The sequence below is a fragment of the Empidonax traillii genome, unplaced genomic scaffold, assembly GCF_003031625.1.
Source record: "Empidonax traillii isolate 1590-97213 ecotype Southwest subspecies unplaced genomic scaffold, ASM303162v1 scaffold844:size270376, whole genome shotgun sequence".
NCBI classification, from domain to species: domain Eukaryota; kingdom Metazoa; phylum Chordata; class Aves; order Passeriformes; family Tyrannidae; genus Empidonax; species Empidonax traillii.
Window position 1 is genome coordinate 13,087 of NW_020956037.1, and position 18,206 is coordinate 31,292.

At 37.6% G+C, this 18,206-nt stretch overlaps 1 protein-coding gene across 1 annotated transcript; it reads right to left on the reverse strand.

Moving 5' to 3' along the window:
* Window positions 1–1,890: 1,890 nt before the first annotated feature.
* LOC114066999 (interleukin-5 receptor subunit alpha-like) lies at window positions 1,891–16,932 on the reverse strand. Its single transcript, XM_027902135.1, has 10 exons — window positions 16,830–16,932; window positions 16,329–16,483; window positions 16,046–16,193; window positions 15,371–15,479; window positions 15,097–15,284; window positions 12,994–13,130; window positions 9,513–9,657; window positions 5,826–5,913; window positions 4,583–4,670; window positions 1,891–2,174 (listed from the first exon to the last, which is right to left on the reverse strand). The coding sequence occupies exons 1-10, from the start codon at window positions 16,930–16,932 to the stop codon at window positions 2,052–2,054; spliced, it is 1,284 nt and encodes a 427-aa protein (XP_027757936.1). The 3' UTR covers window positions 1,891–2,051.
* Between the last annotated feature and the right edge of the window lie 1,274 nt (window positions 16,933–18,206).

Sequence of the window (18,206 nt, forward strand, 5' to 3'; positions counted from 1 at the left end):
GTTTCTAGGTAAAATAATAAAATTATTTTAGTGTGTATGTTCTCTGTCTTCTTTTAAATTCTGGCACTGGTTTTGGGCTTCAAGCTCTGCAAGCGAAAACTATACAAAATATATGTATATAAAATGTATTTTAAGGAACAACATAATATTCCCTGAGACCTGATTTCACTCTATAAAATCTGGGTTCCAGATGTGAGTGGACAATATGGTGTACTCCCCTGCTCCACTTAGGTCACTTATGCTCTGATTGTTTCATTTTATTAATTCTGTATCCTCACCAAGAAAGGAATCTTTAAGTTCATGATGCTTTCTAAATACCTCCTGCAATGATTTTTATCTGAAAGTAATAACTCTTTCCCCTATTCCTGAGGAAACATGTCTGAACCGTGTCCAATGGGATAGATTTCATTGTCTACCCACAGAGATGGAGTCTGACCATCTAAGAGAAAAATTAATATGTTGACTGAGGGTTTTCCCATCTGTACTCAAGACGGAGAAGGAGAAATTACAGGTGTTATCTTTCTAAAATTTGATTCAGCACCTGATAACTACCTTGATGATTTGTGTGGGCATCAGATTGATAGGTAAGGAGGGAAGAGCACTGATGTTCATAGGTAAGAACACCCTTCCTTACCTTCTGTAAAAGTGCAGTGCTAGAGGAAATGCAACACCACCTACTAAAGCTGATTGGGTTTTGCTGAGGTCACGAACACGATCTTATAACAAAGTCACTGTTATTTCTTTTGCTGTTCAAAAATTTCTAGCTTACGCTTTTCAGATATCACCAATCGTTCTTAGTAATAAGGGAGAAATACTGCAGTCATCTCCACTGTGGTGAGAGAGAATTTTTACCAAAAAAAAAAAACACATTCAGTATAATCAAGACTCAGCACAGAAGTGTATCTTATAAACTGAATGTTTCAAAAGCACAAACAAAAGTTTTATATACAATAAATATAAAATATGTACAATAATATAAAATATTTAATTTCAAGGTAATCAATTATTTCCTTCAACCAATATTATTCCGAAATGGAGAAATGTTACCACTAATGAAAACAAGTAATTTTTAGGTATCTTCTAAACCTCCCTGAAAATTATGTGCATCCTTGTTTTGTTTTTCCGAGCTATAAAATAGAAATGTCTTCCTTGAAAAATCAATTCCTTCTCTTCTAATCAAATAAACACTGTCCTGGCTATGAGTTAAAATAATCTGGTTGTGTACCTGAAAATGAACTGGCATTTCTCATCACCTTACGGAAACAGTAAAAAAAATTTCTTTAAAAAGACAGGGAAAAATAAATAGCAATACTTAGTCAGTTCTGAACTTTAACTTCTCTGAGTTAAACCTATTTAAACAATTGCAATACTGCAGAAAATTTTGTTTTCTTTACCTCTCATAAAGTTTAAATCTTTTACTAATTGCAAAGGAATAAGTCCACAACATTAGAAGACTTTATGTCTTCACATAGATCTCTTCTTTCTCATTGATGTCTGTTTACACTATGCAGGGGCTCAGAAAGTGTTTTTTGGTGGTGTTTTTTTTTTTTTTTTTTGGTGGTTTTTTTTTTTTTTTTTTTGAACTCTAGAGAACACTTGTGAGACTCTGCTGCTGTTTCCAGAAACATTTACTGCTTCCAACATTTCTAATGACCACTTCAATCAGATCTTGAATAGCTAGGAAAAGATTTGTATGAACAGACTGTCTTCAAAAGTATTGATATTTTAAACAGTACTTGGAAGCTACTGCCTCATTATGAAACAGTAACTCTAATTTCATTTTAACCCAACTGGACCTCAGAATTAGATCATATTGTCTGATATGCTGTAATTTTACTTAGCTGAAGATCAGTTGTTGTTAAACTGCAAGATACTGCTTTGTGTTTGTGGTTCAAAGCTCATTTTAAGAGTCACTCAATATCATGAGCACAAAACACTTCAAATTATTTGGCTCAGGCAAATTCCTATGTCAGTTGTTCTTAGACCCATTAGATTATTGTCCACCGCACAGAAATGTGCTCTTGTATGCAGATAAAAAAGGTGTATCATCTCTACAGGTCTTCTAATCCAGAGTCCTTCAAACATTTCTGTTGTTCAGTGTTCTCATCTCTATTCTCTTTTGGTATTCCCACAGTAACCTCTGAGTGCATCTCCATTTCCATTAACATATGTTGCTGTTGGATAAAAATTACATAATGCACAATATTTTTATTCAATGGTATCACCAATTTGAAATATTATTACAAGCACACTACTTATTTGATGTGTCCAGGATTAGTACAGGTTACTTACTCTGTCACCACTGGAATACAGAGATCTTATGAGTTACTCTCTCAATCTACAAGTTGCTCACAGGTAGATTTGCCTAGTTGATCTAAGCCCTAATTTTGTTGCTTGACAACCTCCAGGATGATGTTACTATGTACCTAAGGTTTATGTCAAAGTCACAGTCTAGCCTTCAGGGTTTATATTTAATTGTTGGATAAAACAGATTACCTATCTCAGTGCCTATAATTGTATTCCGCACAGTTGTCCTAAGACTCCCAGTATGTCCTTTGCTATTTCAGGTGTCAGCAGTATTTGAGATACTGATGTGTTCCATATGTTTTATTTGTCTTTCCTAGAAGTGCCATCAACAGTCACTTAAGTCACAAGATCAGTGTCATCTCATTCTTGCTGCAATCATCTGGACAGTAATGACTCAGCTATGCTGGGGTCTGAGTGTCTAGGTTTTATTCAGTGTTGGTAACAGTTTGGGGACAGAAATCACTTCTTTATCTGTCAGTGATATTAAATATAGTTTTTGTGGTGATCATCAATTGTGGTAGTTTTTATTCATGTATTGAATACTAAGATCCCTAAATAGCAGTGTATGAAATTCAGTCATAGAGGGAGATACAGAATATAAACTTGATGGTGATGATTTTGTTTTTACATTCTGCCAGCCCATATGTGATGGTCAAAATGGGTATTACAGTTAATTTGCACACCATTACTGGTAAAAAGGACGAGAAGGATTTTTGCACAGAAAGGGTGACAAAGATGGCACATTTGTGTTGAATTGGATCAAATTATTTTGACCAGAAGTGTCACAGCAATTACTCTGAATCTTGAAAATAAGAGGCTTCTGGCTAGATCTGTAGCTCTTGAGCTTTTCTGAGAAGATGACTACAGAGAATAAGAGGAGCACAATCTGCTCTTGAGAGCCATCCCAAGTCTTGGGGAATAAACTTCAGGTGCTAGTCAAAACACTTCAATCTTGTAATTTGTAATAAGATTATATAGCATATGCACATTTTTTTCCAATAAATTTGTTTTGAGAAAGTAAAATTAAAAAAAAAAATTCTGTGCCTCTTACCTCACAATTCAAATTATGATTTGTGAATTGAAATGGTCTGTGGTTTCTGTCAGAGTTTGCAATCATGTAGATGTATTATACTAGAAACCAAACCACAGTATTACATGATATACATTTTCTCCTTGGGAAAGAAGGTGGCATAACATCTCACCTCGGCAATTGTTAGTTACACTGCTGAATGGGCTACTAGGAGATATTTTGATATTGCAATGTAAATACAATAATACAGTAGAATACAGTAAAATTAATAGAAATCCTGTAGAGGCTCTGAAAAAATATTGTGAGCATATAGAGCAGAGAAAATCCTCATTACAGTTTCCTCTTTCAATGATGTTTTCCCCAAAAAACACATAGTTTCGGCACACCGGTGCCTTCTCCTCATGTGTTGTAGGAGAATGAGGTAAGAGGCCGTCTTACCATGCCTCCCAGAGCACAGTTCACTGTGTAGCTTCTACAGAGTTCCAGGGATCTAAACTACTATCTGACTAACACGTTTTTTTTTCTTGTAATTCACACAGTGACAGACAGCAATAAGAAACACTGAACTGTGAGAGCCAAGGAGCTCCATTAATGATAGTCACAAAAAATATTGCAAATATTTTGTTTCCATCTTGCCCGGTTGACTTATACTTTGCCATCAGATAAGCAAACATCTGAACTCACAGCACACCAGCTCTTCCAAAGTACACACCTCTGTACATGTGTTTGTCCCACAGCAGGGGCACAGCTGGGGTAGGTTACATTGCAAGTATTATGGACCCTACTCTTATTTGCAATAAAAACGTGCACGATTATTACAACATAGCCAATGACTTGCAGAACTCCAGGAAAAAAATTCGCTTTGATAGCAGGCCTACATGCTTATACCTGTAATATCCCATAAGTGATTATTTTCAGGGAATCAGGGTGATCACTCCTTCCAACTCAGCGTATTCTGTGACACTGTGATTCTGTTAAATGTTGGTTCATTGAGTGTGGAAGCACTTTTAGGTGCACCAGACATTATAGTCCCCTGAGGATTTTCTCCACCCTGTCTACTGAGATAATTGTCCCGTAATCTCCACAAGTTTTCTGATCTCTTCTGGCATCACTACAAGTGTTCTGCATACTTTTTTCCAAGTTTTTCTTAAAAATTACATGTTGCTCCAAATTTAATGTGCCATTCCAATGGCAAGTAATATCATGAGCATTGATGTAGACAGATAAAAAAGACAGACACACTACCTGGTGATGAGTTTCATCTGTTAACCAAGTTTTGATATTATCTGAAGGATGTGGAACAGGCATAGCTATAACTTCCAGGCATCTATACCTACAAGACAGTGATACAGGCACATGACTATTATTGTCTGCAGGAACAGATCAGTCAATAATGCTTTGTAATACATATTCCAATTAGACAGGCATCTACCACTTCTAAAGCCATTTCATAATTTTCTCATTTCACTGCAGACATTTTTCTCAACACTTTCCCTAGCTCTTCTTCAGCCTGCCTGGTTTTTAGCCTGCCAGAGTTTTAAGAGAACTGATGGATATACACAAATATATGATTTCCAAGCAAAGTGAGAATTTTGTGGCATGCTACTACATCTGTAGTTTAAGAAGTCACCCCTATGTGTGCGCTTCATAATTAAAAATTGATAACTTCTTTTATATGAATCAGGAATAATATTCGATCAATAACTAAATAATCAATTTACTTTTAACAGAGGTTCCATTTACGTATTGCACCTTCCATATAATGAGATAACTTGAGCTATCTTCCTATCTCAAACAAGTTTATTTTTCAATTCAAGAAAGCCTTCACTGCCATGTCAATAGGAAAGTTATGCAGCCAGAGAGAAAGATAGTGACATGGAGAAAGCTGACTGCATTAACTGTTAGTGGGTGTAGGAGCACTACTATTACTTTGCTGTACTAATAGTAATTATCATACAGCGAAGCAAATTCTTTCTGTCACCCTGACTTCCCTTTTTCATTTATTTCTTGTAAACTATCCAGCTTAGAGTAAAAAACTGCTTTCATTACACCCACGGATTATGAAACGAAATTGGGCAACATGACAAATGCAGTTCAACTTTGGCATGATCAACATTGGTAGTCTTAAATGCAGAACCTGCAAAAGGATGGGTTAAAGTCACACTGAGGATAGATAGGCAGCAGTGAGAGTAAGATTAAGATATGTCACTTATTGTGGCAAAAAAAAATCTGAGAGTAGGGTGGGAGACTGGAGCTCCAGGGGACTGCAGTGGGAGCAGTGAGATAAGAATTATAAGGCTCAGCAGGTCATAATGCCTGGCATTCCTTTGTTAGAACAATAGTCAGAAATGTACACAATTAATTACTTCTTGCAAGCAGAATTTATCTGAGCAGATCCATGTTTGACTTTTATCCATTGTATGGTTTACCCTCCTCCTGACGTCCCTTCCATCAGAAATTTATACAGTCTTCCAGAAATCTACACTACCTTCTACATGCACACATCAGCAAACCTCCAAGGAAAATCAGGAGACAAAACAATGTGAGGCTTAGCAGCAGGACATCCACTGTCTTATCTTAAAAAAAGAAGAGGGAAAAGAAATGTTAATAATATGGTAGAGGCTAGGGTAGTTCATAAATCGGTGAACTATAAGTAGTTGGATGACTCATAAATATTATACTATTACGGAACTGTCACAGATTTGGAGAAACATTTCCTAGAGACGTTTTAGGGGAAAAGGGCATCTGAATTCAGCACAGTTCCTTCCTTCTCCTTTTAGCCCTCAGTCTTGATCCAACACTTTCTTGCTTCATTCCTCTCCTGTAGTCTTCACCCCCATTTTTCCTGAAATTCTACTCTTATATGCTGGGCCTGGCCTGTCTTGCTGCTGGCTACTTCCATCCAACCTTGATTCCTCTGGATATCAGCCCCTCTGTCTGCCTGCTGTTGGCACTCGTGCTGCTGCTCCAACTGCCGTTGGATTCCTGCTGCTGCCACCTCCCATCTCCACACACACTGAGTTCCCTGCTGCTACCTCCTCACCCCTTCACAGCTGTAACTGATTTAAGGAAAAATGAAAATAAAAACATTTTGTCAAACAAAATACTCTCTTTGATTCAAGAAGCAACATTTGGTTTCTATTATACTTACCTTTTTTAAACCTGCTTGGCATAGTCCTAAAGAAAAGGGAGCGATGCATCTTCATTCTATGCAACAGATACTACTACTCTGTATGTTGCATTTCTTCCTCCAAAATACCCCAAATGCCAAAATACAAATGTCTTTGGTTGACTCAAAAGGGTATTTCTGACAAATTTTATTTTTTGTTTAATATCCAATCCTAGAACCACAACTAGCTTGGATTGGCTTGAGCTAACTACTTTGAAGAAAAACAGACAGGAACAGCCCTTAAAATGCTAACAGTTTGAGGCCAGTTAAACAGTGGGTTTAGGATCAATCTAGATCAAAATCAAAGAAACAATGAATGGAACTAGAGTTCTGAGTTGGAGCCCATCTGTAGTTTAAACCAAAGATGTTACGGATTTCCATAAATTTGATATGAAACCAAGAAAAAACCTCAAAAACTTGTGGGCAGAACTGTGCATAGGAATAAACTTATTCACTCTAGGACAAAAAGGGAGTTCTTTCTTTCTTGTCCTTGCAGCTAAGGGCTCAGAAAACTTATTCTGAACAATCTCTGGACTCTGTAAAGGAAATTCTTTTGTTTGAGATAATTGCTCTGCATCATTCTGCTCACCACTATTGCGCACACACACAGGAGAAGAGGAAGCTCTGGTCTTAGCAGTGGCTGAACCACAAAGAGGTTTGCTCCTCCTGCTTTCCTACTTCATGCATTTTGTAAAACAGCTAGAGAAAGAAGCACACATATTCATTTTATGGTGGTTTTTTTTCAGATGCAAATGCTTAAACTTTGTCACAAATAACAGTACTTTGAAACCAAAACAAGTGGCTTGGTTTGCAAAAATGCAGAACACATCTGAATTACTATTAACTTCAAAGCAATCTATGAATGCTCATCAACTCTAAGAATTAGACCAATTATTTAAAGTTTTTACATATTAATAAAGCTGATTCAACACTTCTTTTTTTTAGCAGAAAGTTTCCATAGTAAATATCTCAGTTCAGTTTAAATTGAGAGGGTTTTTTTGAGGGCATATGCTAATTCCAATGGATAATGAATTTGTTCCCCATGAGAAAATTAACAAATTCTTTTCATGTCAAAGGAACATTTCAGAACAAATATTTTAGTTATGTTTTGAATTATGTTATTTCATTTTGATGTTTCAGCTTTTTTTTAAATGGAGGCTGAAACTCCTTTTTGAAACATGTACTTGTATATGTAGCACATTTCCTAGATGAAACACTGGAATGCCATGGAAAAACAAAGAAAAAGCAGGTCATGGCATACTTCTTCAAGAATTTCAGTAGAAACAGATCCTGCAACAGCAGAAAAATTGACGCATTTTGAAATAAAAATATTAAATGGATGTTTTTCCTTTCAGGTTACTCCAAATATTTCCACTTATACATGTTCTAAATTAGAAGCAGACAAAATAATTTCAACAGAATACAAAGTAAAATGGACACAAAAATTTCTCTAGGCATCAAAAGTGAAAAAGAGGTTTCCCTGAGCACATGATCCTTCAGTGCAATACATTGATGGATTCTTTTTATGAAAACCACCAATCCTCCCTGAGTAGGAAGAAGGGAAATTGCTGCATCACATGAACTTATGCATATGTGCAGTATGCTCCAGGGTAAATCATCATGCCACACGGAACATATGCAGATATTACAGCTTATGTGCTATGGTGGTCTTGTCCACAATAAACTTTCTTCAAGTGGAGGGAACATGCAGTGATTGTTGAACCTCAACAACAACTGAATCGGAAGCTGAGAAAGCAATGGTGCTGAAAACATTTGAAGGAGAGTTGCTGAGAGCAAGGTTTGGCAGGCTGGAACCAGAACAGGTGACTTCCTAACTCCATTTCCTTCTTCTGGTGACAGGCTGGCAGGGAGTGAGTAAATCTACATTTCTCCACCCAGAAAAACCCTTCAGATTTCCCCTGTCTACACATCAGATGTGTTTGGGCTGACACCAGGCAGACAGACCAGGCACACCCCTCACAGGCTCTCTCTTGTCTTCAGTGAGAAGAAAGGACAATCTTCCAAGGGCAACTCAAGACACTGATGGCCTTGTCTTCTTAACCACAGTGATCATGAAGGACAATTAGGTTTCTCTCTTCTGCTATTTCACAAGTGAAATGCTTTAGAAATGAAATTAATGATATTAATGAATCCAGACAATGAAGGTTTCAGCAGAGCATCTGATAGACTAGGCAGCCAAAATCCAGTAAAGCCCATAATTGAATTTATATTCAATCCATTGCAAGAATAATAATATCTGGCTTTGCATTTCCTGTCTCCAGGTAAGTATGTACTTGAAGATCAATAGATCAAAAAGATATATTCCAAAATACACAGGCTATTGCATTAAATAAAGATAATAGCATTGGACCTTTTTTTTTTTTTATGTTAACACATAGACACAAGTTTCTCTCTATAAATATAGCATCACACAATTATGCTGCTTCCCCTTTACCTAAACTGACATCAGAAAGTTTCTGCTTGTGGAGGCATTTTTCTTATCATGGAAAAGCACAAGTACACCAATGTTAAAATCTAGTCAGAGGAGGTGAAGGAAAAGTATTAAAAGGCCCTTGTTTACTTATGAGCTGAAGGGGCCAGGGCACATACATTTAAATATTCCCACCTCTATCAGATAAGAAATTATTAGCATTTTTAGAGATGCTTGGGCTGTCCTTTGCAGGGCAGTCAGGAGGGTGTTGGGACCTTGTCAGCTGCTGACCATAATTTTTTCTATCAGCTGTCAAGAGTCAGGTGCATTTTAACTCAGGAGAACAGCCCTGTGCTAAACAGCCTTAGGACCATGGAAGTAGAACTCAGACTAAAGATTCTCCTTTCCTACAGCAAAGCTGTGTGAGCCTGGTGCATGCCATGGACCCCTAGGTACTGTTAAGGCCCAATAACACAACCTGGAGAGGAATAGAGGCAGTAACGAGGTAAATATGTTGAATGGTAATAACATAACTCATGACAAGGATTATCGATAGTAAGTACATGATAACTTACCTCCATGAATAAACACTGGCTCACTCCATTCACTCCAGATTTTGTTTCTTATGCATATCTCTTTCTTTGCCCTCACTTGCGCTGCACACTTTTTTGCTGGCTTGTGAAACGGATACTTATAGTTCTCTTCAGTGACATTTACAATCTACCAAGATAGGTTTAGGGGGTTATTTTGGATGATTTTGAGTTGCAGTTCATACAGATATAAATACAGGGAAGTCAAATACTGCTATTTGCTTTTCTAACTAGTAGGAAGAGATTTTCAGAACAAGTTCTTATGTCCAGACAAATTTGACTCTTATTTGATGTGTTAGAACCGAAAAAGAAGAGAGACTGGAACTGGTAAGATAGAAGTAGGTATCATCTGTAGTAGGACAGTAAGAATTTGAAAACACTGATTCTCTTTTCCTGTATTATGACACCACGTGTAAAAAAAAAAAATAGCTATGAAACTGAAAGTTTTAAGATTTTGATGTGGGTGGTGTGCTATACTTTCTTCCCTGGTAGAATAAAATCTTGCATTTTTCAGCTGAAGGATTGTCACTATTTTTGTAACTATTCTGAAGCATCTTTAATTGTACCTATAAACGAAAGAATATTACTTCAAAAGATCAAGGCCAAATATGGAGTGGCAGAGTTTAAAGCAGAGGGATCTCTAAATTATCCATCACTTTTGAAAACTGAAGTAAACTTCTGTAAACAAGCAATGCTAAGAATTTAAGAAGGAATAAAAATAGAGAGCAGGAGAGGAAACTTTTGCTTAAAAAAAATAAAAGTGATGTTAGAAAGTTGCAAAGAAGTAGAAAGTATGAATCTCAGACACAGGAAGGCACAGAATCTTTGCTTCTTTGGTGTTAGGAAAGCGTGATCTCCTGTTCTCCTCATACTGACTGGTGTGGTGTGGATTTGACCCTGTCTACCATGCCACTTCTTTCTCTTCTCTTCTCTTTAAGACTTTTCCAGATCTGGTGCTTATTTATATTTTATGGTGTCCAAAGCACAGTATGAAATTTACGGTGAAACTCAGTAGCTGAAAGGGCAAATTAGTCACAGCCTAAATCTTACATGTGACATGCAAGTCATATATACTTGAATAGTATTTGACCTTTGTCTAAGAACATGGAATAATTGACTCAGTTTGTGGTTCTCTGCAATCCACAAACCTTTTGTCTTCTGCATTGCTGCCTATATTTTAATTCCTTATTTTGCATTGACATGTTTGAGCTGTACTTCCTAATCATAGAATTTTCCTTAGTACTGAATTTTGGCTTGTTGATTTCAAACTTACCCAACATTTCAGATTCTAATCTTGTTTCCCATGATACTTGCCAAGCCTTCCTAGTTTCCAGACACCTGCAAACTTAACTCCAGTCTGTATCACAGTATTATTATTTGTGCTTGTAAGTACTCAGTAAGTCACGTCTTCAGGTATTCAGAATAAATAAACATAGATTTGTATATTTTAATCACTATGCTCTTACATGTTCTTCGATGAATATCTACAAGCCTACTTATGGATTCCCTAGTGTCTCAACACATTAAGTCTCTGTGGAAGTGATTAAGACCTTGATTTGGTCAGGATACAGAGTATAAAGCTTGCTCCTATCTTCTCCCTCCTGTGTCTCCTGTAATACTGCTCCAGTTTTCTTCTTTAACTTTGTCACCCTAGCCCCAGGCATTTTGTGCTCCTTGCCTAGGTAACTACCATTTCAAACATTACTAACTGATTATCCTCAAATCTTCTTTAAAGCCCCTCTCACTTGGTTGGTGCCCTTGTATGTCTTTTTTTGTTATTGCTGTGGCTGCCTCTCTTCTGTCAGATGTGCCCCTGTGATTTTCCACTTCTATAGGTGTTTATTCACTTCTGTACCTCAGTGATTTTTCCTCGCTTTCCTCTCCTATGTTTGTATCCTGCAGATGTGCGCAAAGCAGAGGAGCAAGAGAGAGAGAAGGAAAAGAAAAGCAGTTTATTCCATCTAAGTGAGGCTGCTGAGCTATTTCATGTATGAGAGATTTCCTTCCAGAGAGTGGCCATGTGAATGCTGTGGATCGCAGGATCCTCCCTGCTCCCCTTGGGCATATCACAGACCTGCAGTAGAAGGGCACCCCTTACTCTCACCCCTCTCTTCTTCCACCTCCTCTCTCTGGGTCTGGAAATAGGAAGTAAATCAGTGTGCATGGACAGGGAGTCAGAAGAGCTCCAGCACCCTATTGAACGGAATACCAAGGATCCGGCATGAACCACCCTCGCTCCCTCTGCTCTTTGCCTTTTACCATTAGGAGCTTTGTGAGTAGACAGGGACAAGCCCCTGGAAGTCTCTGCCAGGGGTTTTGAACTATTAGGCTTGGGAGTGGTTTAGGGAATTAAAATTATTTCCAAAGTTGGCTATCTATCTCTCTGATGGAAAACCCTGAAGGGGACTGGGAAGATTTGGCATGTCCATGCCAGACTCGAGCTCTTTTTCTGGATGCTTCCAGTCCTGTTCTGGAAGCTGATTAGCAGTATAAGCACTGCATCTGAATTAATGAACCCTGCTATAATTTATGACAAAAACTTTATGTGATCGTTAATGTCTACTCATTGCACTTCTCCTTTCTACTCTCTCAAACAAAGAGTGGATACACATCAATTTAGTCACAGATTCTTTCAGGGTGTAATTGTCTTTTAAATGTTTGCCACTAGTTTAGATAAGGCTTTTACTGTAAGAGTACTGCGCACTGGCTGAGGTGTGTGTTAGACAAAATTTAGATTCTTAAACAAAAACATCTTCAATGACAGCTTGAATAAAAGCACCAAAGATTCAGAAAATTCACATTCCAATACACATCTGAACTTCACATTTAACAATATGCTGAATTAAGTGCTTTGCTTTCTACTCTTTGGCAGTTTAAATAAGAATACGCATGAAAACTTTTCTGTTCTCATTTCCAGGTAATTTCAAAATGCCACTGGGTCATTTAGTCACCATAGGACATTACCTAAACTACAACACTATTCTGTTGCTTACTGCTAGATTAAGAGATGCTATTACAAAATCATGAAAGATTTTTAAATACTTATAATGTACCCAAAAGAGAGGAATAATCCTTTTGGTGATGTATTTAGAAATAACAAAATAACGTATGAGGTTTTTTTTCTTTACAGATATGAACACAGTAGTTGCTAAACCTTTCTTTTTATTAATACTCTTTTTTTTTAAAAGAGTATTTTATAATCTATGTAATAGTAATGTGGAAGTAAAATTCAAGGTGAGAAGAGAAACACATCCAATCCACTTCAATGCAAGCCTGACTCTGAAAGATTTTTTAAAATGTGTTGATATTTCATTTTTTACCAGAAAGACAATTTGGACTAGTTATTAAAGACCTTGGGATATATTTAAAGTTTTTTTGACAATAATCCTTGTTAAATTCAAGGGATGCCTAGTTTTATGGAAGTTGTGTTATACATACTAAGTAAATTACAAAAAAAACTTACTACCTTAAGGTCTGTTATTTTCACTTGATACAAAAAGCACTTGTTATTTGCAGAACCAATAGTGGGTGGAGGTTTCCAGTGAATTTTAATACTTCTGTTTTCAAGGGAAACTGAGACATTGATTGGTGGGTTCAGCTTCTCTGAAAAATAGAGCACAAAGAGACTTTCTGTACGTCATGCTCTTTCTTATAGTTATGCTGATGGAAAATAAACACAGTACATTACGTCTTAAAATATACAGCTGAGTATTTTGGGGTTTGCCACACCCAGAGGAGACATTCAGCTGGGTTTTTCAGGGAAGGTAGCAAGGGTAGGCTGGAGGAGCAGGGCCTCTCCAGAGTCTGTGTTGGTGTTGAGGAGACCTCCAATCTGCTACAGGTTCCATGCCATGTAGGATACACGGCTTGTGCGGTAATCCAAATGCACTCACAAGCCTGGTAGTATTACTTTGAAAAAAAACAGAATTTCATCTCTCACAGAAGGATTACTGAAGGGGCACTAGCACTTGGCAGGCTTCATAAAATCATAGAATGGTCTAGGTTGAAAGGGACCTTAAAGATCGTCTACTTCCAACCCCTCTTTCTTATATCTCAATAAATCAATCCTCCTTCAGATTAAAACCATTGCCCCTCCTCATGGTATAACAGGCACTGCTAAAGAAGGGGAACCCAGATACAAAGGACCCTTCCTCATGTGTGTGACCTGAAGGGTACGCTCTTCCCTGAAGGGAGAGGACAGCCCTGACTTACAATGGAGCCTTGCAAGAGTAATTCCACCACTTACACAGTGGAAAACATCCCCTGCAGGCACACTCAGATTTTACTGAGCCCTATCAAGGCTTGTCAGTGGGATAAGAGGCAAGGAGAGCTAACAGAGCTTCTGCCTGGAGGTGAGAGGTGAGCAGGAGCTGTTGGCTGAAACAGCTGTGACTGATGTGCAGCCCTCATAATAGCTAAAGTTTGGAAAGGTGGGAAGGGAAGAAGGGTAGGAAGGAAACACTGGCAGCCTGGCCTCCTCAGAGAGGATGTGGTGGTTGCTGTGAGCAGGGGGAAGGAGACTGAGTGGATGGAGAGAGAAGCAGGGAACAGACAACCTGATGCCTCCTACTTATTCCCCTGCTCACTCCTGCCCACCTTAGCCCTGTGGTCCCTGGGAAGACAGTCTAGAAATAAGCATCTTCCCAATCAACTATGAAAATGCTTAATAGAGCCTTCCTGTGGATTACCTCTCCTCTCACTTCCCCCCCCCCCAACACTTTTTTTTATCTTTTCAGGAAAATCTGAATTTTCTGAAAATTCCTAAAAAAGAATATGTTTCTTCTAGCTGGCTCTGATTGCAGTGAAAAGCTCTAGGTAAAGCAAATAATTCTAATGTCTTAGAACAGAATAAATAAGATCTAACTCAGAATACATTTTGATAGTTTTGAATTATATTTTTTCAATCCCTTGAGTCATAATGGATTCCCACATTGCAGGTCTGGAATGTGATCAACATGTTAATAACTTAAAAGGCATTTGAATCTGCAGCCTCTGCTAAAATTCAAGTAAATTTTTACCCATGAGATTAACTCAAACTTCCCAGAGAAGTAAGGAAAAATAATTTTATATGATCATTCAAAACTGTCAATAATTAAAAAAAAAACTGCCAAGATATTTTTAGCTAAAAAAATAAATAAAAGTGTTACTAATGTTTGAGAACATGCATATTCTTAAATTCAGGTTATAAATGAGACTTGTGAGTGACTACTTATGCTCTTTCTTTTTTAAACATGCTTCCTCAGCACTATAAAAATAAGGAAAAGGATAAGAAAGATAAAAAATAGGGATTAGAAGGGCATAATGCTGTTAAATATAATTTTCTCCCACCAGCTTATTTTTTTTAAATGACAATTATAGATAAATGATGTTATTACATCAGAGAAAAAAAACTCTCGTACTTTGAAGCATAATCCATTTTGTTTCATCTTTGTGTAAAATTCTCATGGAGATGAATGCTTAAATAGTTAGACTTAGTACTCTGTCACACGGCCCTATTTTCTCTTTTTGCTTTCCATGAAATAACCAATAAATGAATTTTTCATAGTAGGTGATAGTAGACAATACTTACCTATTGCCTGAGGTGTAAAAGCTTTGTAATAAGACAGTTCTCTTGAATTATTTCTGAAATCTCTTACTGTTATGTTTAAATTGATTTTCCTTGATGGTTGAAAATATATTTCCTTCATATGGCATCCAATATTTTTCTTTCTTTCATTTTTAATATATTGCTGACATTCAAACAATTTCCCTGCATGCCTGTGAATAGGAAAACATGAGTTTTGTAAATCAAACACTTGGGTACAAAAACGGGGCTTCATCCTTACTTTGCTCAAGACACTTGCCTGTATGAAGAAAAGATCTGGATATCTTCAGGTACTTCTGCTTTGATATCCCAGGTGCAATTGAAAAAGGAAATGTTATATATGATGCATGAAAGATTCTGAATATAGACTGCAACAGAGAAAGGCGAAAAAGAAAGAATTATGTTTATTTTATATTGCTTTTCAAATAACAATAGGAAAGTTTCTTTTACAAACTCATTATGTAGCCTTATTTCTAGGTTACAAATAAGTTCTAGGTGAGAACAAATAGGTCTTTTGGCTTTTTAGACAATGACAACCAAGAAGGACATCTTCTTCTACCACCAAAGCCTTACTAACACACTTTAAAAAAACATCCAGAGTAGAAGCTGAAAAGCTCTGATCTTCTAAGATTTCCTGAAACCACGTGATACAGAAGATAATCTTCATGAGACATGAGTTGATAAGGAAAACAGAGAGAGTGGTTGGGTTGTTCTGCCATCTTGCTCACCAAACCTGCAGTTTTCTGAATCTGAACATGTCTAATAAAGGAAATAATTGTTCATTCTGGTGTTATGGATCATATTCTTAAAAAATCCGTACCAAAAAAAGTAGCAGAAGATAATAATGGGCTTTCGGAAATTATATGTCTCCAAGTAAGGTAGGACATTACCACAAATGTTTGAATGTCTTAGCAACACATGGGAAATAGCTGACCTGCAGGTGCCTTGTAAGTAAATTCTGACCAGTCACTCTCCTTAATTAAGTCCTCTGTTTCCTTTGCGAAAACCTGTGTCTTAACTTTAGCCTTAAAGCCAGAATGTAACTCAAGAGGTATTATCTTTTTCTTTTCCTGCAGTCTTTCCTAAGAGGAGGAAGAAGAAATTGCATGAAGATAGTGTGATGCTAAGTTTTGTCGGGGAAATTATGCAAATTCATCTACTGAATGAAGCAATACATTATTTCACTTTAAAATATGTGTAACCACTGAAGAACTTACTTTCCTTTCCTGAGTGGTATTGAAGAATCTGTAACTCAAAATGTACTTCACAATGTATTTCTCAGTTTCTTCTTTTGACAAGTTATTGTTCCAGGACAAAATGACTCTTGAATCATGCTTGGTAATCCACAGAACATTATGTATCCCAAGTACATCTGCAATTACAATGATATTGCATAGAGTAAGAGAGGCCCACTCCTGTGTACTCAAAGGATTTGGCTCTCAGCAAGGCTCGCACACCCAGTAGCTCTGCCAGGACCTCAGGTCCTGGAGTAGGAGATTTCTGAGCTTTGTTGAATATGACTTTCAGCAGTAAGAATCATGTTTACCTACCTGCAGCTCTCAAAATTAGTTGATTCAGTTTTACCTGTCTTGGACATCTCTCCTACTGCAGGTCCCCATTTCTCTCCATGGGCTGTAGGAAGTGCCTTGATAACAAGTTCAGATGAGACGTGTGGGATGGCCAGTGTAGGATGGACTGTTACTTAATACTTTACTTACCCATTACTTTGTGTTGTCCACTTGCCAGAGTAGTGGAAAACTGTGTCTTACACTCGTAAAAGCTTAATATCAGCATGACGGGAACAACTGTAACACGTGCCATAGCTAGTGCTTTGGGCCACAGCTCTGAAGAAACGGAGGCTCTTTAGTTCTGAGTTTGGTTGAAAAAGCAGTTATAACATGAAGTTTCCATTTTGCATCTGTGAAATAATATGCAAGGGTCACATAACCACTCAAGAGATGTCTAAACTATATAATGAAAAGTAAAATGAAGTAAATATGAAAAGAAAATGAAAATGAAGTAAATATGAAATGACATAGAAACATAGAATCACAGAATATGCTGAGTTGGAAGGGACCCACCAGGATCATCAAGTCCAACTCTTGAACCTGCACAGAACACCCCAAGAATTACACCATGAGCCTGAGAGCGTTGTTGAAACACTTCTTGAATCAGACAGGCTTGGTGCTATGACCACTTCCGTGGGGAGCCTGTTCCAGGGCTCAACCACCCTTTGAGTGTAAAACCTTTTCATGATATCCAACCTAAACCTCCCCTGGATCAGCTTCTTGACATCTTCTCAAGTTCTGTTACTGGTTATAGGAATGAAGAGATCAGCACTTGCCCCTCAGCTTTACCCCATGAGGATGTTTAACCTATGTCTTACATATGTTTAAGGGGTCTTGTTGACTGATGCCTTCCGTTCCCAGGGTGTTTGTATTCAAGCCCACTCTTTAACTGAGTGCCAGGACCAAGGAGGAGATGTGTGCCATACTGCACTGCTTTTGAATCACAGCACTGCTTAGATTGCAAGCCAAGACCACAGATATGACACTACTGATACTGAAAGCAGACAGTTTAGGTAGGACTCAACTGACATAATTCTGACTAGATACAAACCCAGTAGCTCTATTCATATGAGTTATCTAGCCTCCAGTGACTGTGGAGTAGCTGTCATTTCTAGACTGTGATTCGTGTTAATTGGTTCAGGAGGTTATGAACCATAAGGAGAGATGAATCCTACCATTTGAAAAAGTGAGTATAAGCAAGAGTACTTCAGGTATTTGGTAAATTCAGGATGAAGTGAGCAAGTAGATTCCAGACTGACCAAAGTTGGTTTCAGAAAGACAGCATTGCTGTTCCTCTGATGGATGAGTATTCATTCCAAGGTTGCTTTAATGCAAAACAACTTCTGAAACCTTCTGAGTTCTCCACAGAATTCATATGCCTCTGTGTTCAGAATCTTTCCCTCACTAGCTGATTTGTCTTGGCTCTGGTTGTTTTCAGTTTTAAATCCTCAGACACATTCTCTCCAGGGATCAGCACCTTGAGCCATATCAAAATGTTCACCAAGGACTAACAAGTGGCACTGGTCA